This window comes from Phlebotomus papatasi, chromosome 3 (assembly GCF_024763615.1).
Source record: "Phlebotomus papatasi isolate M1 chromosome 3, Ppap_2.1, whole genome shotgun sequence".
Classification (NCBI taxonomy): domain Eukaryota; kingdom Metazoa; phylum Arthropoda; class Insecta; order Diptera; family Psychodidae; genus Phlebotomus; species Phlebotomus papatasi.
The window spans coordinates 66,375,382-66,401,667 of NC_077224.1; the positions used below are offsets into that span (position 1 = coordinate 66,375,382).

Here is a 26,286-nt window from a genome sequence, read left to right on the forward strand (position 1 = left end):
CTTGGAAATTCGGGCACCGTAGCACGACCGGTGGTGGTGGCCCAGAAAGGATTCTCTTGTTAAGGGTGCGTTTGTACTCACAGCTGAAGAACAACTGATTATTATGCAAGGGCGTTAAAAGGAAGTCATGATTGCTCTCTGCCCATAGCCTTATGCCCATTGGAACGCAAGCTCACTATGTATATGGCGATAAAGATGCACAATGCACACCCTTCACCTCCTACTCAGAGGGCTAACCCTATTGACTTACATTTTTGGGTGGCATAATATCCCTTTAAGAAGGGATAAGGTCTTCACCACCATACCTCTTCAGTTTCAACAATGCGCAGTCATCGTAGCACTTCCAGTTCTTTAATGACATCATTTACAACGTCTTTTCATATAATTCTAGGATGGCCTATCCACCTTTTCCTCTCCGGTTTCAGATTTCATAGCATTCTGGTCTTTCTCTTGTCAGGCATTTGGAAGCATGACCGAGTCGGTTTCTTTATGACCCAGAATCGTTATATAAGTCTGGTTTGGCTTCATTAAATTAAATTAGTTCGTTTCACTTCACTGATCTGAAGTTTGCCACCTCTAGTTTGCTGGCGTGCTGGTCTATACCGTTTTTCTGTATAAGACTAGTTCAGCTTCGCCTTATCGCAGGATAGAGTTTACCCTTAAATACATTTTAGGCTAGGTCATCCTCAACCTTCCGAACCATTTGAAAATGCATACTCTCGATAGTCATCCGACTTACTGAATATTTGGAGATTTGGAAATTTCCTGTAGATTATTCTAGTGGAAGTCATAACCAGCAGCACTTGTAACACTAATCCCGTTTATTAGCGTTACCATGATAAGAGGCCAAATACGTCAAATAGATCTAGACTGATTATTGAAAATCAGTTGCAGCCAAAATCCCGAAAGCCAAAATCCCGAATGTTCAAAATCCTGAAAGGGATTAAATTATATGGAGGAAAATGTTTAGAATAATTGCCCAAGACACAGAAGATTTCCCTTTGCCTCTAGAAAGCGCGGATGCAATCGCGAAAGTAGCTATGACACTTTTAAGAATTCGGGATTTTGGCTTTTGGAATTTTGGCTTTCGGGATTTTGGCCGATTCTGGATTTTGGCGTTCGGGATTTTGGCTTTCAGGATTTTGATCTTTCCGGGACCCATTGAGAATAGTTAGCCTTTAAAATTCTGCAGTAAAGGATTACGTAAACGAAATGTACGTAAAGGACCTCTAATTGATGACCCTAAGCCTTTAGTGTATGAAAGTTTGGGATAAATCTATACTACCAAATTTTACAAAGTAACCTCTAGGATCAGCCTGAGTCTTTGTGGATTCTAACCGTGGCATCAAGAAGATGTAACAGATAGAAGATACTTACGTAGAAAAGTTATTGTCGATTGTTTAAAGACACTGTCCGCTACATTTTTCCATCGTTTTCTCAAGTATATCTTCTATACCCGACTGCTCCGACTCCTGTACGGCCATAGATTTACGATCCAAAATACTAATAGGAATTAATAGGATCATAGACAGAAAGCCTCATGGATTTATGTGAATATGACCTCTCATCATGCAGATGTATACAAGTCGATTCTTCTATTAAAATTACAACAGTTATTATCTGAATGTTGCCAATTATTCCCCCTGTTTAGGACGGAACCGTAAAGAGTATGTATGAGTGTGGATAAGGAAATCGCCTTGATTCTATTGAGAAAACTGGAGCATAGTTCTCCGTGTTCTGGGTCCTTAGGAGTAGAAAATTGGTTATCTCAAGGCTCAGGAAAATAGATGGCCAATTTACGTATTGCTTTCTCCGGTACCAAGTTCTTCTATCTCAACTCGTTCTCAGTGTATTCAAATCCAATAATCAAAAGAATTCTAATTATTTCCTATAATCTCGAAAAAGCGATATAAAGGAAAACATTGAGTCTTGGAAGTTGATAGAAATTCTGTTCAAAGGAAGTAATACATACGAGATATACATAAAATAAACCACGGTGAGATTCATGAAAGCACTTTTGAAAATTTGTTCATTTTCTCACACTTTGTGCACTATCTCGTCTCTATTTCACTTCAGGGGGGAATCTGATTCTCCATAGTGAACTTACTTGGTATCCTATTTCACACCTATAGACACGAAAAGTACAGTAAAACTACCCCAAACCATCGTTTCATCCTACAGAATACACTTGTGTTCGAGAGAAGGAAGAAATTGTGTTATTTAGTATTTCTGATTCAGAGTTATATATATATTTTTTTCCTGCATCTCCCCATATAACTTCTATTGCAGTTGCTCTTCTGTTGGTAACTTTTTTTTCTGCTCACCTTTCTCCTTCATCCTGTGACAGCAGAAAAGATTAAAATCTGATGCCGGAAATAATTTATTATCACCAAGCTACCAAGAAACATATTTATGAAATGTACTCATATGAAGAGGGTTTCGCACTGCCAAGAGACGTGTCATGTGAAAGCGACTCAAATGATATGACTCACTTCTCTCAGCACTATCACTCAATAAATTCATCAGGATTAGAAACTTTGACGTGCACAAGCAGTTAGAGATAGATCCATGTTTTACTGGATCATACTTCTCAGTGAATGTTAAATTTCAAAATTTGCTGAAGTGCTATGCAAAATATTTTCACATAATATCCACGAATCGTGTGTGAATTAGAGATTCATGTGGGAGTCACCAGTCGCCCCCATATTTAAATACCTACACGAGCTTTCTTGCTTTTGCAAATGCCATGGTCGATATTGAGGCACGCATTAGTATTTTGCTAAAAAAAAATTGAATAAACACATTAAAAATGAATTTGGCTTTAGGGTAGGGTACGGCCCCAGAGTTACTTCTTAATCTTCTTTGGAGAAATGCTGTATAAGGTGAGATTCTTAACAATCTCACCTTATATAATCCTAACAAAGTCTCATGTCCTCCACTAGGCCTCAAACTTTGAAAGAATGTGTTCGGCCGCTTCTTCATCACAAACATCCCCGTCCGTCCGACCGCTCTTTTCTGAGTTTAAAAGCTTTCGAACTAAAAAATATATATTATATAATATATATTGGGTGAAAATTGCAACTTCGTGCATTGACTCCCCATCTCCCGGGTGCCGGTCAAAATCCCGAAAGCCAAAATCCCGAAAGCCAAAATTCCGAAAGCCAAAATTCCGAAAGCCAAAATCCCGAAAGCCAAAATCCCGAAAGCCAAAATCCCGAAAGCCAAAATCCCGAAAGCCAAAATCCCAAATTCTTAAAAGTGTCATAGCTACTCCCACGATTGCACCCGCGCTTTCTGGAGGCAAAGGGAAATCTTCTGTGTCTTGGGAAATTATTCTATACATTTTCCTCCATATAATTTCATCCCTTTCACGATTTTGAACATTCAGAATTTTGGCCTTTCGTGGATTTTTGCGTTCGGGATTTTAGCGGCTACCGGTAAAAGTTATACCAAATTATATTAAGTGGTTTTTTGGAGTTCTCCTGAAGACCTCAAGTTACTATCTCTAATCGTTTGGTCTCTAACACTCATGATAGTACGACGAACACACAGATAAACAGTTTTAAGTTATTTCTCTAACGTTATGTGATTTTCAAAAAATGTCAAAAAACTGATCATCAGACTGATCATCTTTGAAAAATAGACTGATCATTATAATAAGTTTCTCCGGCTCCCTATATGGAGTTTGGACAATGAATGTGCAATCTTTAGGACAATGTCAAATTCAAAGCTACCTGGCCACTTGAGCTTGAAATTTATCAGACTTCTTTGGTACCATTATATTAAAGTTAAACTCAAAAGAAAGGATAATGAAGAATAATTTTATAAGAAAAAATACATTAAACCTTAATATCAAAATCATTATAAATTGCAATCAGATTTCCAAAATATAAAACATTTTCCTCAGCATTAGTAAAACAAAAATAAACATTTTGATTGGGAATTTTAAATAAATCAATTGAATGCTAATAAATCGTGAGAAAGCTGCCATTGCGATATCGACTCTGGCAAAAATGCTTCCAAAGTGTTTTCCGAACAAATTATGCATTTTTCGGTGTGAATAAAATTTTCAATAATTAATGGGAAAACTGATTCAGTTATTTCTCTATTCCCCATATGCAAAAAGAATTTATTGCGTTATTTTATCGCTTGGTAGCAAAGTGAAACGTTTTTATGTATGCAAATCCTCAATGAAATTGCATTTTTTTTACCTACAAAGTTCGGAATTCTCTGCAAGTCAAAAGTGGTAGAAATAAATTTGCAGAGAAGTAACGCAGAATTTCACAGAAAACAGAAGTTAGAGTTACCGTTGGAGATTTAATTTATGTTGAAGGGCCAGGATGGTAAATTGCATCTGGGAATGGTATATTTACGTGTGTATGCTTTCTTTGGACATGGAGAATTCAATTGATTCGTTTTCTCTTAATTCCACCAACAAAGTCTAACCTTTTATTATTTTTTTGTTACATCTACAGGTATCCTCATCGTGTAGTTCAGTGTACGTGGATGGGTCTGAGGCTCGGGGTTCATCAAATGCATCAATCATTGTGAAATACGGAACATATATTGGTCGTGCACGCTTCACCGTGTGGATGCCGGAATTTCCGCTCGAAGTACTCGTTGCAGACTTTCGCTTGTCCCAAATAAAGGGGTGGAAGGTGCCCGAGGATTATAGCAGGTGAGTGGTGCAATTGAGGAACGTGCGAGGCAAGCAAAGTGTCACTGTTTGTACATTCGTTCAACTCACGATGATGATGCTTTTGCTTTGAGACACTTTTGTAGATACAATGCAAGAGCATCATAATGCAAGCGCCAAGATTTTCCCGCAAACAATAGATTTTATAGAAAATTGAAACGTTATTGACGGAAAATTGCAGTGTCAATTTTTATGATAGTAGTAGTTGACTAGTTTTATTCTTCTACTGCCAATGCTTTTGTAGATATTGAATTTTGTTATCAATTTTCCAGAAGAAAATTGTTAAAATGCTCAAAGTTTTCCATCTTGTAGACAATAACTTAAAAGTAAAACGACTATCAGGAATGGATGAATTATGGTGTTATTTCAATGAAAAATAAAAGGGGGAAATCTTTCTTCTGAATATGTCTTTGGTACATGACTGCTCTAATGTACTTCTGCATAATGATGCTATTCCAATGAAAAAATGAACATGTTGTTTTTAGCATTTTAGTGTTCTCAAGATCTTCTGCATTATCGACTTTTCTTTGAATTTGTTCCTGTCTCGACAGTTTTCCTCAGTCCTCCCAATATTCTAAAACCACCAAACAGTCGTGACAGGAACCTACACAAACTCGGTAATGCAGAAACTCTTAAAAACAGTCGAGTACTCAAACAATATGTTCATTTTTTATTGAAATTGCACCATAATCGAATTTTCTTTGTGTCAATTCCTGTTAAAACTGTTTTCCCCAGTTTTCATCGTGTTTCAAAACTACCAAACAGTCGTGAAAGAAACCAAGCAAATAAAAGCCAATAATACGGGCTTCAGACCTAATTATATGGGTTTCAGACCTAAGGCTTAGCCATATGGCTTAACTTCTCTAATTTCTTCTTATAATCAAGATATTTTGGAAAATTATCACTTAAGATTGGACACCATGGGCAAGTAATCAATTAAATTAAAAAAAAAAACAGTAAAATTGGTTGCTATTTTGAATTTCAAGACTATATCGGGAACCGCCGGGCTAAACCTTAGGCCTGAAGTCGGTCTAACGCAGAAGCACATGACAGCAGTCATGTATTAAGAAACATGCTATCTTAATGTTTTTCCATTTTTAATTTTTTATTGGAATTGCACTACTACGCTATTAAAGATTATTTTTGAACATTTTCTATAGATACTGAATATCGCATACTATTTTTTTTTAAATTAATATTTGGTTAATTAAATATTTAAGAAATATTATTAAAATTTATAAAACATGTCATAGTTGTGGCCGAGTAACCTAATTTCGCCATTGCTTAAGTGAAAGAAAAAACAATTCAATTATTTACTGATTACTGAAAAATAGACTACGCCTCAATTAAGACTTTAAAGGAAGCAAATTCAATAAATTTTGCAGAAATGATTCTATAATTTATTTGATTTACAATTAGTCTTAGAGGATAGGAGATAACAAAATGGGATTCTGTGAGGCGACATTTCGTATAATTGGGCGTGGTCACACAATTTTTTCTCTCACTCGGAAACTTTGTTATTTTATTTATTTAATATTCAATTTAATTAAGTTTAATAAAATTTAAAATTTGAATTGCAATATTTTTTAGTACTTTTTAATATTTTTAATAAAAGTACAATAGTAGGCGTGGCCTATTTTTATGCGACTGACTTTTTTATGTAGCAGTAGCTCATTGAAATTTATTGAAGTGACGTGCTACTGAACAGCTTAAATTCGTAAATACGCAGTAAAAAAGATTACAAGGATAATCGTTGGTTTGCTTTTTTACGTGTAAATTAAATTTTATGTAATGATAAACTGTGTAACCAACTGCGAATGATTACACAGTTGTGTACATTATCTTACATTATTTTGTATAAACTTACACAGTCTTCAGGCAAAATGTGTACAAATTGCACAGTTTTCAGGCAAAATGTGTACAAATTACACAAATGTGTATCAGTATACACGATTATATGTTTATGTAAAATTTACAATGAAAATCATTGTAAAGTAGCTGAAAGTTTTTTTACTTTGTATAGAAGAAAATCGATATTGGGCCCTAAAGCTCCGGACAAGATCGAAAAATTATCAAGAAAATCGCATAGGTTCATATCGTTCAGATTCGTAAATGTTTTCGTAAACTATTATTATTATTCAATGTCCAAATAATGATTAATTGTGAATCAGTGATTTTTTTCAATCACAACGTCTCTAATGCAGGATAAAACCAATATTAGCGAAACGACTTTGAATTTATACGATAAAGGTCCATTGTCAGGGAAGTTACTATTGAAATAGATCAAGAATTTCCAAGCCCTTGAGGTGTTATTCCAAAGTGATTATAGAATGGACGATGTCCCTTCGGCGTGTTTTGGCAAAGCTTCCTCAGTAAGGACAAAGCTAAAGTGGTGAGGAGGCTGTTCTTAGGAGTTTGGCTAAATTATCGATTCTATTAAAGCTGAGACTTATGTACACATCTTATGAACACACCTTGTAGATCAGGAAAATTTATTCATTTAATGACTTTCATACTTAAAATTGGATTGAACTAAATTGAATTTGTTGTAATGTTAAATAGAAGAAGGGATACAAATTTTTAAGCTGTTAAGATAAGGTTAATCCGTAAGGTTTTAGAAATCATAAAACCAGAGAATCATTGTTCCTATGTCACGTTAAATTTGTGAAGAAAGACTGTTCAAAAAAGTTTTGCAAAAGGGGAGTCGTCTTCCCCGTAACAGCTGAAAGTAATATGAAAATCTTGAAAATTACTTTGATCACCTTCTCGAAGTCGCGGAGATCAAAAGTCGTAGAGGTTTATCGTGGATATCCTAAATTTGTTTGTTTTTATATAGTACAATAGTATAAGAGGACAATGGTAAGGGATAGGAGAACTGTATTAAATTTCGTCCAGCTTACAATTTCGGCCACATCTTTTGTTCCTCAAATTTCCACGAATTTTTAGTTTTTGCATACTCTAGAGATTATAATATTGCAAAGAAACAAAAAATATTGCTTTGACGAACGATATGATGTGAAAACATTTTGTAAGAATTCCGTAAAAGCAAGGAACTATGAGAATCAATTTGGTCGAAATATTACCCAAAGCTATGTTTATATTTTTATCCATTTTAAAATGTATTAAGAATTATTTTAGAGAAAACAAAGATGATAAACCATCTGAAAGGCTCCAAGAAACACTCCTGAAAAATAATAAACAAGAAAATTCAATTTGTATTAAAAATATTACATGGCGTTTGCATGCAATTATGACGAAATTTGGTACACTTACTTTGTTATCACATTTGCACATTAAAATTTTAATATGATTCACATTAATTGTCACTGGTGAGAATCCAAATGTGTAATTTGTGTGTTTGAATCATTTTATATTCAAAATTTGATCTATTTGTTGATAAAAAGGTAGACTTGGCCCGCAAAATTTGATATAAATTGATTTATAGGATTAATGCGAAAAATTAATGCGATTTTCTCTTTAATTTTTTAATGTGAAAAATATTTATGCTTTAGGTAAATTTAAACTTACTTTTGCAAGTCAAGTCCACTTCTTTATCAATAAATAGAAAAACCCCAAATATTAAGGGACTCAAAGACACAAATAACATAACAAGCGACAATTAATGTGAATCACATTAAAATTTTAATGTGCAAGTGTGATAACGCCGTTACTCCATTACCTTTTAGTAGTCGTGAAATTTTATTGAAGAGTTATTTAATGGTTTTAATATCGTTTAGGCCGCCGAAATTAATTAGTTCAAAAGGAGTCCTTATTCTTAAAGTTCAACTGTCAATCAAATCAGTAATAAATAAATTTTATAACATTCTGAATTTTAATGTGCACTCGGTTTAATTTTTTATGGAACTTAGTATACTGCATTGCTAATTTTATTTCTCAGTATAGAAAACGCTATTCTTTCCTTTTTATTATGTGTACTAAAATTCTGTAATATGATTGACGTACACCGGTCTTAGTCAATTGCTTTACCTTCCTTGCACTATCATTAAATCTGAAAAATTGCCAAGGAATGTAGTGGAAGAAAATGTCTTGTTCACAGCAGCAGTGGCGGCAAAATGCGACGGAAGAAGCGTGCTTATGGCTGGAATCATCACGGGGAGGATTTTGTCAATGGTGTAAATAGCGAGAAGGCTACATGTCGGGCTCGATATCAACAGAGTCCTGTGGAGGTCTATGCTCGTTTCCTGGCTGTGGATCAAGATTCTGGTCGGGTGAGCTACCTCATATCCAGACGAACGGGACTAAGAGTGACTGATCTGGTTCAACCTTTGCTACGTGTGGCTGATCCCAAAATTGCTACCCTTAGGGGTAGGACACTACAGGGAAGAGCCATGGGTAGAACTGATGTGCAAGTGTTGTCGCCAATCACGGGACGCGTGATTGGTGCCAAAGAGATTCGCGTGGGAAGTGACAAGGTGACGCTGAGTCGGTTGATTGTGAGGGTTGTCTCGGGTCTACAACTTACAATTGCTCCAGACAGCACAATTGACAATGGGTACATTGCAGAGACGTCTGTCACACGGCGTCTCACGGCTCAATATCAGGAAGGATTGCTGGATATTGATTTGGAGTTCTCAGACGGTGCTCGAACACCGCTCAGGTAAGTCTCTATTATATTGTGTAGGGAAGCTCATTGATTGAATTTTTAGTTTCTGGAAAAAAAAAAGAGAAATATCCCGAAGCCCTTAGCATCAAGTATAAGGTGTCACAGTTAAGATTTTTTATAATCCAAATATTTTCTAAAACCTGTTTCACAAAATGGTACTCCAATAACGATTTAGGCCACATGGAAAGTGTCCCCATACGAGTTCAATATGTCATGTTTATTTCCTCTCACAGAAATCTCTAGGAAACCTTATGTAGCCCTCCAGAAAGTATGCTATTAAGATTTCATGGAATGGGGTGGTACGGGTGGTAGGTGGTAGCTCTTTCAAAAGAATAACCCAGCTGTCCGTAGCATTTGGGTAAACTTATAAACATCGCCCCAACAATATACTTTTTGAGATGTTTTCCTTGACTTTTTGCATATAAGATAATGATGTTATTTTTTCTTTTTGTTTGCTTGTGTACACTGGGGCTTATGCTAAATGGTGAGATACACTGTGTGTCCTCTGCAGAAGCTTAAGAAGTGATTTTGCCTTTTTTTTCTCTTCAACCTCACATCCTCCTTCGCAATTCAATTGAATTGGTTGCCATTGAAGATTCAAAGAATTATTTTAAATACCAATTCAAGTGACACTCAATAAATATTAGATTATTGTACTCTGGATTGTGCGTTTTGAGAATCGTTTACCTTATTGCACTGAATAAAATGGGATGAGCTTAAAGTATGTAAGTATTTAATGCCCTAGACACACTTACGACTTAAGCCGAGAGAAGACTTAGTGGAAAATGATGGAAATGCACTTTAGCCATTATTTCGAACACAATTACGCTAAGCCGTCTCTCGGCTAATCCTCAGGTCTGTCAAGGCCCTAGGTCTGTTGTACTGGGAGATATCGAAACGCACCACGTTATTATCAAAAATGTACCTTGGAAAATCCATTCAAATGCATTATTCCTCAGATGAAATCACCTTCATATCTGTTATAGTAATACGGCTAAAATGAGCAATAATAGTTTTAAAAACATTTTGTCATCCTCTTTCAATCATATAACTTATTCTTTCTAAAAGATATAATTAAAAATCGTAATTTAAGCTATGTGTGTGCTCCATATAATTTTATGAAGTAAAAAAAAATAAAATAATATAGTTCTTGAATTTATTCTTAATCATTAAACAAATCGGATAGACTTCTTGTCATTCTAGTAGTTCATTACAAGGAGTGGCAAAGCGTCCCAGGCTTTGCGAACTGCTCGAAATCGTAACTTAGATGTTATACCTGAAAAGTACTTTTGCATCATTTACCATTTATCGGTTCTCAAATGATTTTTAAACTGATTCATAAATCACTTAAATATTTTTCAAAAACGTTTTAAGAGTTATAAAAATGATTTTCTAACGAAAATTACTTGTTCGTTCGTAACTGGTTTATCACCGATTCATAACTGATTTGAACCAATTTATAAATCTCACAAAATATTGCCTAAAATACAGTGGATATCAATAGTTTGTTGCCTAATATATGTTTGAGAAACCGAGTGGAAAAAATGATAGAAAAAAAATACTTTTCCAATTTTTCTTTTTGCAAATGAGTGCCTTGTAATCTGTAGAACTTATTTACGTATTGGATGATTGCATAAGTTCGTGGGACTTTTTCACGCAGGTCATTATGGGGTATGCCGTAGCTTACTTTCACCATTCATGTTTACTTTTTTCCTTGTATTGCGAAGATTATAGTGTCCTACATCCCTTTAATGCCAAGTATCTTTCAAATAAGTCGATATGTCCTTTGGAGGATTTTTCCAAAATGTTGAAAAAAAGGTGCATTTGCAGCATTTATTCTTAGGCGAATTTTGGAAAGGTGTAAGTGATGGACTTCCACGAAAAAGCATTTTGGGTATTTATTTAGATCATATTCTTGCTTTTAAAATGAATAAATGATGTCTTGGAAAATTTCGAAATAGGGATTTATCCTTCGAAACATCAACTCTATTTTAAACGGCCTCTAACATTGATGGCAATATTGTGAGTATCCTAGTGGAAGAAAATTTGAGAATAATAATTTCATTGATTGTTAAGATGTTGGACAACAATAATTTGATCGTATTTCATTATTAAGCAAACCTTTGATATGTTTAAAAACTCAATAAATGGGTGCCACATTTTTTGACTGAAAGGAATAAGGGGAACCGTATGATTGTACGGAATTTAGCTATTTCTCTCCTGATATGCTGCGATGAAGAAGCTTTTCAGGATCGATTGATGACAGGTGATGAGAAATGGATCTAATACAACAACATACAGTGGAAAAGATCCACGGAAAAACTACTAAGCTTGCTGTTAAAGCAGATTTGTAATTATTGAAAGAGTTGCTGTAAATTTGATAGAATTTCAAGAAAATTAATCACTTTGAACTACTCCAACGCGATGAAACAATCATAAAACATAAGCACCGTGACTAATTCACTAGATTCAATGCACCCATTTAATAAAAACTTCCAATTTCGGCCAAAAGAATGAGCATAATTTTCCAAAATGATAACAATAAGTCGTGCATCGAATAGCAGACCCTGCCAAAATTACAAGAATTAGAATATAAAATTCTCCGGAACCAAGAATATTCCTCAGATATTGATTTTTCAGATTATCATTTGTTCCAATCTCTAAAAAGAATAGTTTTGGCCAAAAATATGGACTCCTTGGAAGCTGTCTTTAACGACCTTGCCAACTTTCTTCAAGAAAAAACAGGCTCTTTCTTAAAAAAAATGGTATTGATAAGGTTATAAATCTTTAGAGGACAAGTGTTAAGATCAATAAAGACTATATTCTTGAATATACAAATTATATTTCTAAAAGAAAATACCTGTTGAAATTTATCTTAGGGAGTTCTACGAACTTATGCAATCATCCAATATTTTGAAAAATGAAATATATATATTTTGTGTATCAAAAATGATTGTTTTCAAAAGTTGATCATTTTTGACATACGTCAAAAGTTTGTTGCCTCATTTGAAAAAGTAATTCCGCACTAATGGGAATAATTCCCCAAATCACAGAAAATTTCCCTTTGCAAAGTACGGGTGCAATGAGAATAGCTATGATATTTTCACCAACTTAGTATTTTGGCGTTTGGGATTTTATCTTCTGAGTTTATAACTTTAAAAAAATAAATTTTATTAATATGCCAATAAAATAGATACGTGGTCAAAAATAGTGATTTGGCAAGGGGAAAATTAAGAAGTTATGAATCATCTCGGCATTTTTAAATTGATGTAAAGTAATTTATGATAGGTTTTCGGATTTTACTGATATTGAATGTTTTTTTACTGATCTGAAATTTTTATTTCCTGACCAAAAATTATTTTACTTTAAATTCTGATCAGTAAACTTACACTGAAATCTTTGCAAAACCACGCCTAATTTATAAAATTTGCATATTATAATAATTGTAGGTTAACTTTTATTTTCTTTTTCCTCAAACTTACATGATGATTCCACTGCTATTAAATTTTTTTATTAATTTTCTGTACTTAGTTTTTATATTCTCTCGCAGCATATTTTATTTTAATTAATTATCAATCCTTATGGTGTAAATTATATGGAAGAAAAAAACTAATTGAAAAATTATCCTGAAACACCACGTAAGATGATGCTCTTGAACAAATGCAATGCATTCGAACTTTTCTCAAATTACAATAAAAATTAATATGAACTAACGAAAGAACACTTTGATATGGATAATACTAATAAAATGGATCATTTATTGCTAAAGTGAAGCGTAAAATGAATTGGGATAGAAGAAAAAGTTTCACGATGAGCTTTAGAAGGAGATAGTTTTTTGCATGGTCATATCATCCATAGAAGTGCATCCATGACTTAATTGTAGAGTCCAATCCATTCAACTCTTTCCGACATCTGTGTAGACGTATATATTATAACATATAGATATGAATTGGAAGCCGTCGGCTACTGAAATGCATCGATTTCTATCAGAGTTGACGAATGAGGTACATCAGTTTCTACACTCAGAAAAAGGCAGTTCTAACTTTGTATGGGATTTGCAAAAATGCAGCTCTTGTCTGTAAGAATATTAGGTGAGATTCTTAACAATCTCACCTACTATAATCCTAACAAAATTTCATGTCGTCCGATCGACCTCAAATTTGGCCAAAATGTGTTTCAGCACTTCCTGATCACGAATATATATGTGGCTAATTTACGTTCCCGGCCGGCCGGCCGGCCGCTCTTTGGAGCTTAATAGCTCCTAAACTAAAAAAGATATCGACTTGCGGTTTTCGGCAAAGGTTATATATCGGGTGAAAATTGCAACTTGGTGCATAGACCCCCCACCCCCCACCCCTCCTTCCACCATTTTGAAGACCCCCCTTTTTTTGTTTTCTCAATAGCTCCGCCCCTATGGCATTCAGCGGACTCAAATTTTAGTATGTTATAGCTGGGCCTTAGAGCTTTCCATCAATACCAAACTTAAGGTCCCCCGACCCCCCTGACCCGAGCTATAAGGGTCCAAAAAAAATTTCTTAAAATGGCCATAACTCCAGTTCTAATTGTCAGAATTTAAAAAGTGAGGGCTTTTTGGAAAGCTCTCGTGAAATGACACTTCTCCTTCTAACATCGCAAGTTCATAAAACCACCGCTAGGGGCGCTTTTTTTAAAAAGTAAATTTTTAAATCTTAAAAGTTAAATAACTCAAAAATTCCATTGTGCATCGGGCTGAAAATTTAGTATGTTGTAGCCGTTGATTATACCTATCAAACAAAAAAAACCTTAAGTCGATCCATAACCCCTGACCCGAGCTATAAGGGGTCGAAGTTCGAACATTGACCGGCCTCTATCTCCGGTTCTAATTAACATAGCGACCTAAATTTTACCTTTTTGGTTTCGTCTCGATGAGCACTTTCAGATGGAAGTTCAAAAAGTCACCACAGGTGGCGCTGTGATAGCGTCAAAATTCATCGAAATTCAAAGTCACTTTTCTCAAAAACGGCATTGTGCAAGTCAATGAAATTTTAGTATGTTGTAGTCCAGTCTAGGACGTTTCCAAAATGGTGCGTATGCGCGCTGTGGTTTCAATAGAACCGGAGATATGAGGGGTCAAAGTTCACAAAATTCAAAAAATCATATCTCCGGTTCTATGTGACCGATTTTGATGAATGAGGGCTTAAACGAAAGATCTCACCAAATGCTACAACTTTCTAGAATATTTGAACTTCGTGGGACCAACACCAGGGGCGCCACAGTCGAAAAAACAATTTCAATATCACATAACCTAAATTATCTCGACTGTCGCTGAACCGATTTTGATGATTACTTCGACATAATTGTAGAGGACATTTGTCTCTACATTTCGTCCATACATCATTTTCCGATAAGACTACGCTATCACTCCGATTTTGCCGTTTAAGTGTGAAAAAATTGATTTTTCCTATAATAACGCTTTGAAATCACTCAGATGCCAATTTGACTGCCTCTACTCCACCAAGACACTTAAAATAGGGTTTTAAATGGAAAGTCCCGCAAAATACAACAATTCTTTGATATAGTTGAAGTTCAACAAATGACTACTTGGGGCACTCTGGATGAAAAAACAAGTTAAGAAACAAAAAACCTCGCTTATCTTGGCTTCTGAGTAATCGATGAGATCATGTTCTATAGGAAAATTATAGAGTACATTCTGGTCTACATTTCACCCATATATCATTTTTGTGCCAGTTCATCCAAATCCTTGATATTTTGATTTAAATACAAAATTTGTATAATTTCACGAATTTGACTCAAGATAACTGAATGGCGACTCACAATTTCAGCTCTAAATCGAATTTGCATGCACTCCGAGTTAGCTCACGTTAAGAATCTCACCTACATAAGCCGGTTAGGATTATCTGTCCCTTTTAAGAGCCGAATCAACCTAAACATGTCGTGCTTAGAATCAAGAGCTGTTTTCTAAAACAGATCAACTAAGAGCTGCCGCGTCTTGAGCGAGAGAGAGAGAGTACCATCTCTCCAGAGAAAATTTTCAGTGACTTCCAGTGCTGTCAAATGACAGACAAAATAATTCTGTGCAATTAATTCGCAAAGTTGTGATTGTTTTCGCGAGTTTTTTCAATAAAATTATAGTGAAAATTGTGGGGAGAAGCCTCTACAAGTAGTGAAGTGTCTTGTGGTGCAAAAAAATACAGTGCCGATAAGAATTACGTGGAAATTTGGTGAAGTGAAGCTCAAAAAATAGGAAAATATTTTTTCTTGAAAATTAGAATATTGTGCCCCACGAGCTCGCTTAAGTGTCTGGAGTGTTGTGAAAAGGTGGTTTTTTATTTTGAAAAACTTATATAGAGGAAAAATTAAAAGATTTTTGTGAGTTGGTTCGGGTGAAAAAAAATTGTAAACATGTCGGGCATCTCGCTCAGCGATAATCGGATGGAGAAATATCTTCCCAAATGTGAGTTTTTTTTAGTCAAATATTGATCAATTTCGCTTGGATTTTAGGAAAACAATAGGGAATGTGAAATATTATAAATTAAGAAGTGTATACGGTGGCATAGGGCAATAAAAAAACGTGAAATTCTATTGTGTTTTTAATTGTGAGTGTACGTCAAAATTGTTGCGATACAGCAGAAAAAATCTGATACTAGAATCAAAACTCGTTATGCTTTGCTCCAAGAACTTGTTAGTACTTAAAATTCTTCCAGAGACTATTTTTGCCATCTCTGAAAATTCAAAGACTGTACGTTCTTGAACCAAAGCATATTTTAAAATAAATGCTTTCCTTCAAGTAAAATAGTCTTTAAGCTCAACACACGAATGCCCGTTCTTTTATCAAGAGCTAAATTAAGAGCTGTTTCCACAGAGCTCTTTTCTGAGTGTAGTTTATGGATAAGAATAAAATTGAAAGAAGAAGGAATTCTGAAGAAGAGGCAAACAAGATTAGCAAAAAACCATATGAAAATTTAAGACACCCCTTCATTGTTCGTAAAACTGAAAGGATCTATGGATAATTTGAGTACTTCGCATTAAAAGTTAAAAAAAAAATAAAAGTATAGATTTTTTTAATTGCAAAGTTTCTCGGTGGATCAGTCTTAGGCCAGAGGTATGCAAGAACCGTTTGAAACAGAACAAACGTCAAATGAAACTTGTACGTCAAAGGTCAAGACGCTACCAGAACAAAACTTATTTTGACGTTTATTCGGTTTCAACGGTTCTTGCACACCTCTGCTTTAGGCCTTCAAGCTCAAAGATTATTCACTAAGGGAAGGCTTTGAGGATTCGCATACACTCTAGCTTAGAACACTTCATATTATTCCCATTAGATCTGAGGTCAAGTTATCGAACGTAATCCCGTCAAAATTGGTTACTGTCTATTTCGTTTGTCGATTTCCTAGATAATCGGAAATTTAACCATAGCCGAAAATGGCCAAAACCAATTATCTCGTACAACACTCCATTTTGTATTAATCCAAGACAATTTCCCTTCTTTTAAGCAATGAGGCAAAATTATATTTAAAACCAATCAAAAACTTATCCGGTAACACTCGTAGATTTGGACACTGTTATTGGGCAACATAAGGGCGAGTTCTTAAGGCAAGCACGAGGAATGAACGTTTTGGAGGTAGTCAAATCCTCAACGTTTCTCTTAACACGTGTACGTCCTACCGTGATCTAACATAATCTAAACTAACATCCAATATTCCTCTCTTCTATATTCCACTTTAAAGGTAAATCCTCGTCTAACTGAATATTATGGCCTCTACTCACTAGACAAATTTAAGTCTATAGGGTAAGAGCTCATAATTTTGACCAGTCTGCTTATAAGCATCGATGTTCCAAGTTTGAAGTGCGATATTTTCAATACCAATTGATTTTTTTTGTTACTGTCTTTTCAGAAGTATTGTTTAGAAACTTGGCAAGCTATTTATCGTCTTATTTTTACTAAAATTAGTTTTAATACGTTTAAAAATAAATTGATAAGTAGAGGTGAATTTGATTCTTATTTTGGACAACTTGGTTATTAATTTGGACAACTTGGCTGTAAATATGGGCAGCTAATCCGCCTCAACAGAATGCCCATTGTTCTTCATTTCATGAACCAATCTTACCAAGTCCTCTTCCTGTTCATGTAAGGGAAACGTAGAATGTCACAAGAAGCCCAGAAATTTGCTATATCATTCATTAAAGTGAGTTGACTTCGGTAATCCAAGTACGTGCGGATTCGCTCACCCTGGCCTTTTCGGGAGCCTTTCAAAGCATTTCTCGCTACATCTCTTTCGTAGAGATGATGCTCCTTTGTTTCTCCAGGCATTTGTCCAACCTAGTCATCACAAAAGCTAAAACTTCACGAAATTTCGTGTGAAAAACACCTGTCCAAAATAAGGAGTATCACCTCACCGTTAAATATCTTAAAAAATTTCCCATTTTTCACACGAAAAATCTAATTCACAAGGCAAATCTCACTTCAGGTCCAATGTACAAATCACCACTAACGTGAATCAACACAATATTCAATGAATATTCAATAATATCACTCAAAAAAAGCGAAGAAACATTGTTAGTACTTCATCACAGCTAAATAAGACTGAAGTAAACACGAAGTTCTGTCATATTTCTCGTAAGCAATTGTTCACACTGAATTTTCAACAAAGCAATTTCAACTCAAATCATATTCAAAATTTAACGTTTTTAGTGTTAAAATCTTCCAAAAACAACAAATATTTAGATAGAATTCATTATTCATCAAATATTAGAATAAAAATCCATAATTTTAATCAATTTATTTTTAGTGTCCAATGTTATCCTCAAAGTGTCCAAAATAAGAAACTGGTCAAAATTATGAGCCTTTCCCCTATTAAAGAATTTTTTTCTATACACAAGCGTAGGGAATTTGCTTCAGTATGGACATAAATTTCTCCAATAATGTGCAGAGACCGTAATACCAGAAACGGTTTTCAAATGAATTAACTTCGCTCAGATGATATCTGTGATATCATGCAATTTTCAATTTATTAGAATTATATTGTACCCTAATCTTTAACTGGAGAGACAAGAGACCGGTATTGCAAAGTCGGCAGCAGTGGCAATCATAGCAGATATTTGAAAAAAAAATAAAAGGCTTATCTTTCTTTAAAATTAAATTAGAATTAAAGTGAAAGTTTAATGCATCATCTATTGACTAAAGTAAAATAGGTAATAGAACACGCTCCATCCTTTAAAAACTTAAAAACTAAAGTTTTGTGTAAAATTTCCATCTAGTATCGATAGTATCTTCAACTTTGGTGATAAACGCCCAAAAATTTCCCACTTTTCCTCATCAATTTTTCACAACATGACGTGAGATTATTTCTGCAAGCATCGTGTTGCATTTTTTTCTAGTCATACGCCTTGTTCTGGATATAGTGAGCTTCCCCAATCGATACATTGGTCTCGATGTGCCAAAATCCATCTCAATTTAACTTTGATCTCTCTTTATTTTCTGTTCTGCTGTATAGAGACGTATCTGTAGATGACTATTTCCTCTTGGTGGAGAGTTTGGACACAGAAGTTGTGGCTTTTGCACCCATGCTCGCGTCTCACCATCCACGTGTAATTGCCGTTGGAGAAGGAAGTGGGGACCTCCTGCGGGTTACCCTACTTCTATCTGAAGAATGTCGCTTGAGGAAAAATGTTCCGCTCTCAAAGCAAAATGCCAAAGTCAATCCAGGGCACTTGGCCACAGCTCTGGCCACGGTACAAGTGGATTTTAGTTCGACAGATTCACCCGGCAGGCCGGATACTGTTCAGAATGACGGTTTTTCGGGGAGAGAGAGAAAGGGTGGTCGTGATATGGGAGATCTCAATGACATCCTGATTGGAATTCCACTGAGGGATGATAATAGCCATGAGCCGACTGTTCAGGCCAGACAACACCGTGGAGGAGTCGTCACAGCTGTGGGTGCTCCAGATATTTCTCACAAGAGCAGACCACATGCTGATATGACATCCCTGGAGATCGGGATGTATGTTTTACTGACAGCTTTCTGCTTTGCCATTGCAATCTTTGTGGTGTCTTGTGTGGTGTACGCTTCGAAGTTCCGCCCTGTTACCATTGAGGCTGTTAGTGAAAGTGACCATTCCAACATGAAAGCCCTCTCGAGCATTGGAATCATTCGAGAACCTCGACATCCACGTGAACCTACGACAAATGCTCATGACTGGGTTTGGTTGGGCAGATCAACTCTAGATAAATCTACAGCGGATCAGGAAGCAAATCGGACATCTCTTCATGGTAAGTTTATGAGTTATAAAACCTTGAATTTGAAAATAAAATCATGAACACGGAGTAATTTTCGGGTAAACCTAATGAATAATTGTCGTAAAATCCTACACTTGAGAGAAATCCGAAAAAGTTAAAATAACATTCCGGAAATGTTAATTTTACCCTGCATTATTGATCCGAAATCGGTGTAAATATTACCCTTTTTAGGTGTATTAGGGGTTAAATTAACCCTTTTTTTTGTTAATTTTAGCCTTGAAAAGGTGTAAAATTAACATTAAAAAATGTTGATATATTTTTACACCTAAAAACTGTTAAAGTTATGAGGAAAAAAAGTTAATCGCACTCCCTTTTTTTCTCAGTGTCGTAACTTTAACACTTTTTAGGTGTAAAAATAGAAATATATCAACATTTTTTAATGTTAATTTTACACCTTTTTTAATTGTAAAAATTAACATGAAAAAGGGTAACTTTAACCCTTAATACACCTACAAAGCATAATATTTACACCGATTTCGGATAAATAATGCAGGGTAAAATTAACATTTCCGGAATGTTATTTTAACTTTTTCGGATTTCTCTCAGTGACTTAACGATTACGTATCCGGAATATAAAAATTAACGATTATTAAATTTTTACAAAGGACTTCTATAGACTCTGAAATATTTTTATTTCATTAAAACTTTCGTTTAAGTACTCATTCACTAAAAATATTTCCGATTTGAGAAATATCTCCGGTTAAAGTTTTGAAATTAAATCAAAAAAAGGAAGATATCCTCATCTAGCTAATAATAGAATTATTAAAACAAATCGCTTGAATAAATTGTGATCATAGAAGAAATCCTCTGTTGCACCAATATCCCATCTTTTTAAAACAACTGAGGAGAATTCAAATGAAATTCACAATTTAAAATCTGTAATTGTTCAAAATTATCAACTCTGCATTATCTTGTGCACACAATAATCACTAATTCGTCATTTTGCCTCTTGTACTACCCAGAAACCCAAATGCGTATCACCAGCAACCCCATGAATCTCAATTACGTTGATCCTGACGATGCAATCGTCCAGGCAACCAGTTTTGATAATCCTAATCACATTCAGCTGCCCTCAACGGCTGGACCATCAATTGACACAAAGACGTACAACAAGAGAGAACGCCGATGCAAACCCACCCTCAAGTGAGTATATACAAGATTTTACTATCAATTAACCCTTGAAATTGATATTGCTGAGAAATTAAGATTGATCCAAGGAGGGATTTTTATGAGTCATGGGGTATAAGGGGTATAAGTCTTTTCTTGATTGAGGTTAATTGGCAAGAATATGCAAGAAGGCAATTTAATAAGACTTGTAAGAAATGATTAATCCATTATTTCAGGTTAATATCTAAAATTCTGCTATAATCCCCGTAAAGCTTGTCATGAATTATTCCATTATTCACATTTCATTAAACATTTGAAATTCTTGGTATGTGCTTATTTACAAGTTTTAATCATACTTGAACATTAGTTTGACAATCCGTTTCCATTTTACCCAACTTTGCGCCCCAAGCGTTACAACACTTGAAGCTTATCTCATCGTCTTCCATGGGAAAGTTGGGATACAACTCTAAAGTACTCAAATAAGTATTTCACCAACTACATACACGAGAAATTAGCTATCCATAAGGAATGATGTGACTCCTCTCTCTTCTATTTTCTCACTTCTGTCGAATTATTCGCAAATGACTAGGAAGATTTTTGTTGTAAAATAATGAAGAAGGAAAATTCGTAGAGTGCCTATTTCTGTTTTTTAAGAGCATATTTATTTAGTATATAATTAAAAGTGACTAAAAAGTCTTACAAAAGCGAAATGAAACCCAAAATCGATTGACCTTTTAAATTAATTCGAATATCACATGACTTGTATTTGCCCTTGACAATTTTGAAAGTCACATCATTCAGTAATAACTTGCCAAATGCCCACAGTGAGGGTATTTCCATGAGAAAAATCGTTCGATGATCGGTTTCGAAAGCCAAAAGAAGACATTTATCCTTTTATAATTAGTGAACTCTTTCAACATTTCCTAATTGTGAAATTTTTTGTAAATTTACCTAACTTCGTGCGAAAACTTAATTTGAAAATTCGAAATTGACTTTGGATTCTTCGAAAATCAAGGATATGCTTTACACTTGAGCTGAGACACTTCTGGAGACTAGATTTCAATCTGTGAATGCACCTATTTTATATTAAAGCCTATGGAAATAATTTCTGTATCCATAAATACTACGTGCCGTTTCTGGGTAGTTCATGAATTAGATCAGTGGATTAAATAGATAAAGCACTGTCTTTATGACTCTAAGGTTCTGGGAGGAGAAGCTGATCAGTTCAAGATTTTCTAGTGGCTTAATGAGCCTTAAATTGGGAAAACTAATTCAAATTAATTAAAGATTATGGTACGAAAGACGAAATACGGAAAGAAGTTTCTTCATTGAAAAATTGTTGCTCCTAAGTGCTTTAGAAATAGGTTGACTATTTTTTCAGTGCGAGTTAAATTTAAAACGAACTATCAAATAAATCTACCAGTTTTACAATTTTAGTTATAATAAATTAGTCAACTCTTCCAATGTAATCAAGCTTCAAATAAAAGAATCTCGAAGGAATTAACGACATTGTACGATTAATATTACTTTTGCGAAGTACTTTCCTGAATATTGTTTAAAACATATTTTTGAACTTGATTTCAAAAAGAAAAATGCTTGGGCAAAAGAAACAGGGTTATGAATATCCAAGATTGTTCTTTTAACAAAGACCTTTTCGGGTTATCAAGTATTTACTCTAAAGTGGTTTTCAGACTAGAGGTTTAGCCCAGTTCCTGAAGGTTTCAAAATCCTAAATAGCAATCAATTTTCTTGATTTTTCAATAAGTTTTTCTTAATGACCCAATCCTGAGTTTTTTTTTCCAAAAAAGAACTAGTATGGCTAAACCTTATGTCTGAATCCCGTATAGGTCGATGTCTTTAACCGTATGATCTCTTGTGTAAAGAATATTATATGACTATTTAACAAAATCCAGTTCGCAAAATTATTTAAAAATTCAAATTTTACTGAAAGTTTATATTACTTAGGAAAAGCCGGGGTAGTTTTAGGCACATATGGTAAATGTCCTAATTCAAAACCATTTCCAGATGCTTTAGCTTTGACAGAAGATTCATCATATTAAGTTAATATTTTTCTAAAGAAAATTACATAAATTTGCTCCTTAAACTCTTCTAGAATGTTACTGTTTATTAAAAATTCTTTAAATATAATTTGAAAACTTCTTAAATACAAGAAAAATATGCGAGCGTAAAATGCTTCTATTGGAAACATATTAATCCAAATGGATAAAAGAGAAATTTTCTAATTGGAGACAAACAGTGTAAGTGAAACCGCGACGAAAAGCTTCCAAAACCCTGTTAAGTTGCTCTTGAGTGTAGGATTTGTTCTTATTCCTGGTCTAATAAGGTACGGCCCAATGGGGTATAACAAATGGTGAACGGGAAACACCTGTCTTGTCTCTTTCAATTTTTATTCCATACGACGTTTCAGGAATCTATGTCCCCTTCATCAGGTCTACAAATTGTTAATTAATGTTTTGTAGATCTGATGAAGGGAACATAGATTCCCGAAACGTCGTATGGAATAAAAATTGAAAGAGACAAGACAGGTCTTTTCCGTTCACCACTTGTTATTCCTGATCTCTTCTCCTTTCCCATCTGAGACAATAAGAAAATCTCTTAAAAAATCATATTTCTAGTATTTCCAATTGAAGCATTTGCAGACATTTCAGAAAAACCCTTTTTGTCCACGAAATAGGTAATTATTTCATTTGAAAATTTCACGTACCGTTAACAATAAAGATTAGCACTTAATTTAACTAAAATTAGCCAGAAATATGACATAAATGTTAAACGAAACGAATAAACAACCGTCACCTCATTGTGTTTTTCAATTGGAAAGCATGGTCGATCGATGAAAAATTCGATGGTGAAAATGTACACCTTTAATTTTTCTGAGAAATTACCAAATTAAAATTTGTGAAAATGAATAGATTTTCGCTTTATTTGGAGCAAAATTAACTAAGTAATGAAACTGAAGTATAGAAAATATATAAATAAAAATTTAATGCTGTATTTATCATGGAAAAAAATGATGTTTCCATTTGGAGTAGCGAAAAGTTTCCATTTGGAACAGGTTTTGAATTAGTTTAATTTACCCTATTTCTTTCGAATATTTAAAATTTAGGGATAAGAACCTAATATATAAATAACGTGCCCTATATTTTGAAATTTAATACCGCAAAAAAGTACACAGAAAAAAATTATAAAATTGTTCGTAAATGTTTGTGAATTCGTACTGGGGACATATGTACGAAGTGCTCGTAAAGCATATAACTCACTAAAAAGTTGGCAAATGTTTGTGCTTTTTCAACAAACATTATTCGTAACTTGATCACTTGACCAGCATTATTGGTTTCTTTTTTTACAAACATTTGTTCGTAAATGTTCATAAACCTAAAAAAAAATCTTTGTAAAATTTTGTCATTTGTTCGTAGATTTTTGTCAGACAAACAAAAATGTACCATTAAATGTTTGTTAAAGAACAAAAATTCTCGTAAAGTGATGATGTTTCGAACAATGTTTATGAAAAGTACAATCATTTCATAAGTCTCCATTAGGAATTAACAAATATTTATGAACAACTTTACAAAATATCTTTTTCTGTGAGTTGAACTTAGTTAATCTTTAATATAGCTTAATATTGCTTTTGGCAAAATGGTCTTAAAAAATAGTACCACCTGTCTCAAACTGCCCCAACTTCTGCTATATAACTTTCTCTGTGTTAGTGACAAAATGCACTGATTGTAAATTCCTTTGAATCTTGTTCACATTTATTTCCTTTCTTCTTGAAAAGCTTCTTCAATCACAAATGAAAGTTCTGCTTTTGAAATTATACTCAGAGGAATTTCTTGTTATTCTCTTAACTAATAAATGATGATGTCCTAAGAATACCATTGGGAGTAAATAGAACAATGATAAGAAAGAAAACGCACAATTGCATTTCCTTGGAAAAAGTAGTACTTTACTTTCAGAAAATAATATCGCTCACTCGCTCCTTTACAAATAATATTTAATGTTACTTTGCAGAAATCTTTCTTATAATTCTTATTTCACAAGTTTCTAAAGAGAGAGCAATAGAGAAAACACTTAAATAATAACACTAAAAGCTATATCTATTTCAATTTTCCAACGATAGAGTATTTTGATTTGTGAAAATATCAATTTTGAGGTTTGATGCTAAAGTTAATGGACTGTATTTGTTAATTTAGAAAATCAATATTCAAAATGCAATTAAAATCAAATCAATAGCGTCAAATTATTTTCCAGAGAGCGACAATGTTAGTCCACTTCCAATCATGATACAGCAAATTTTATCACTAAAATTCTGACGACAGAAGTATGATAATTAAATTGTTTGACAGATATTTATTTCGCACGAACACTGCTGAATTTTCAAATTTAATAGTTTTTGAATGGTATGTAGAGAAACTTGACGAGGCATTATTACATGTTCATTGTTCTCCTAATTTCCACCGTCATTTTACCAAATTAAACTAACATTCCAGCTCAATTTAGCGTTTCAGCAGTGGAGAAGGTCGCTTCGTTCCCAATTTGGGAATTTTAAATAAATCAATAAATATGATTTAGTCTTGAAGTTTTGAAATATTCATGGATATTCAATACTGTTATCGATAAATAACATAAATGACCATAAGATAAAGTGATAAATATAGTTTATAATGGATAATAAGTAATTAATTTATTATAGACGTTTTATGCACTCACAGACGAAATTTGATTCTACAATTGTGTCTAAAAGGCAAATGCAACTCTATAAGGGAGACTGGGGCAAAAAGTCACAAAACGGATATTTAATTTTTTTACAAGCTACCCGAGCACGAAAGAAATTTTTGATTAGGGCAGTTTTATAGAAAATTTAGCGCTCTACAACTTTGTGAACGTTATATTCTTCTATTTTGTAAGGAAATATATTTATCGAGCCGTTTTCTAAAAGATGATTTTGTGACCATTCTCAAAAATTCTGTGGCAAAGAGTACCAGACATGGGGTATTATCACATTTTGATTCACTTTATTACGGGTTCCGTAGGGTAAATTAAGCTAATTCAAAATCTGTTCCAAATGGAGATTTTTTGCTACTCCAAATGGAAACGTCATTGTTTTCATGATAAATACAGTACTAAATTATTATATTTATGTATTTTCTATACCACAGTTTCATTATTTAATTAATTTTGCTTCAAATAAAGCGAAAATCCATTCATATTCACAAATGTTGATTTGTTAATTTCTCAGAAAAATCAAAAGTATACCTTTTCACCATCGAATTTTTCATCGATTGACCATGTTTTTCAATGAAAAACACTATGAGGTGACTGTTGTTTATTCGTTTTGTTTAACATTTATGTCATATTTCTGGCTAATTTTAGTTAAATTAAGTGCTAATCTTTATTGTTAACGGAACATTAAGTTTTCAAATGAAATAATTACCTATTTCGTGAACAAAAAGGGTTTTTCTGAAGTGTCTGCAAATGCTTCAATAGGAAACCCCGGAAATATGATTTTTTGGAGAGATTTTTCATTGTTTTAGATGGGAAAGGTGA

General features: G+C 33.9%; 1 protein-coding gene across 2 annotated transcripts in view; it reads left to right on the forward strand.

The window, feature by feature from the left end:
- Positions 1-26,286, forward strand: part of LOC129807640 (transmembrane protein 132E) — a 172,612-nt gene that overhangs the window by 129,689 nt on the left and 16,637 nt on the right. Inside the window, exons 9-12 of one of the 2 annotated variants that reach the window (XM_055857049.1) lie at positions 4,476-4,678; positions 8,754-9,314; positions 18,815-19,590; positions 20,580-20,760. In XM_055857049.1, the coding sequence (XP_055713024.1) occupies positions 4,476-4,678; positions 8,754-9,314; positions 18,815-19,590; positions 20,580-20,760 (1,721 nt within the window). The remainder of the gene's footprint in view (positions 1-4,475; positions 4,679-8,753; positions 9,315-18,814; positions 19,591-20,579; positions 20,761-26,286) is intronic. The other variant, XM_055857050.1, reaches the window with a different exon arrangement.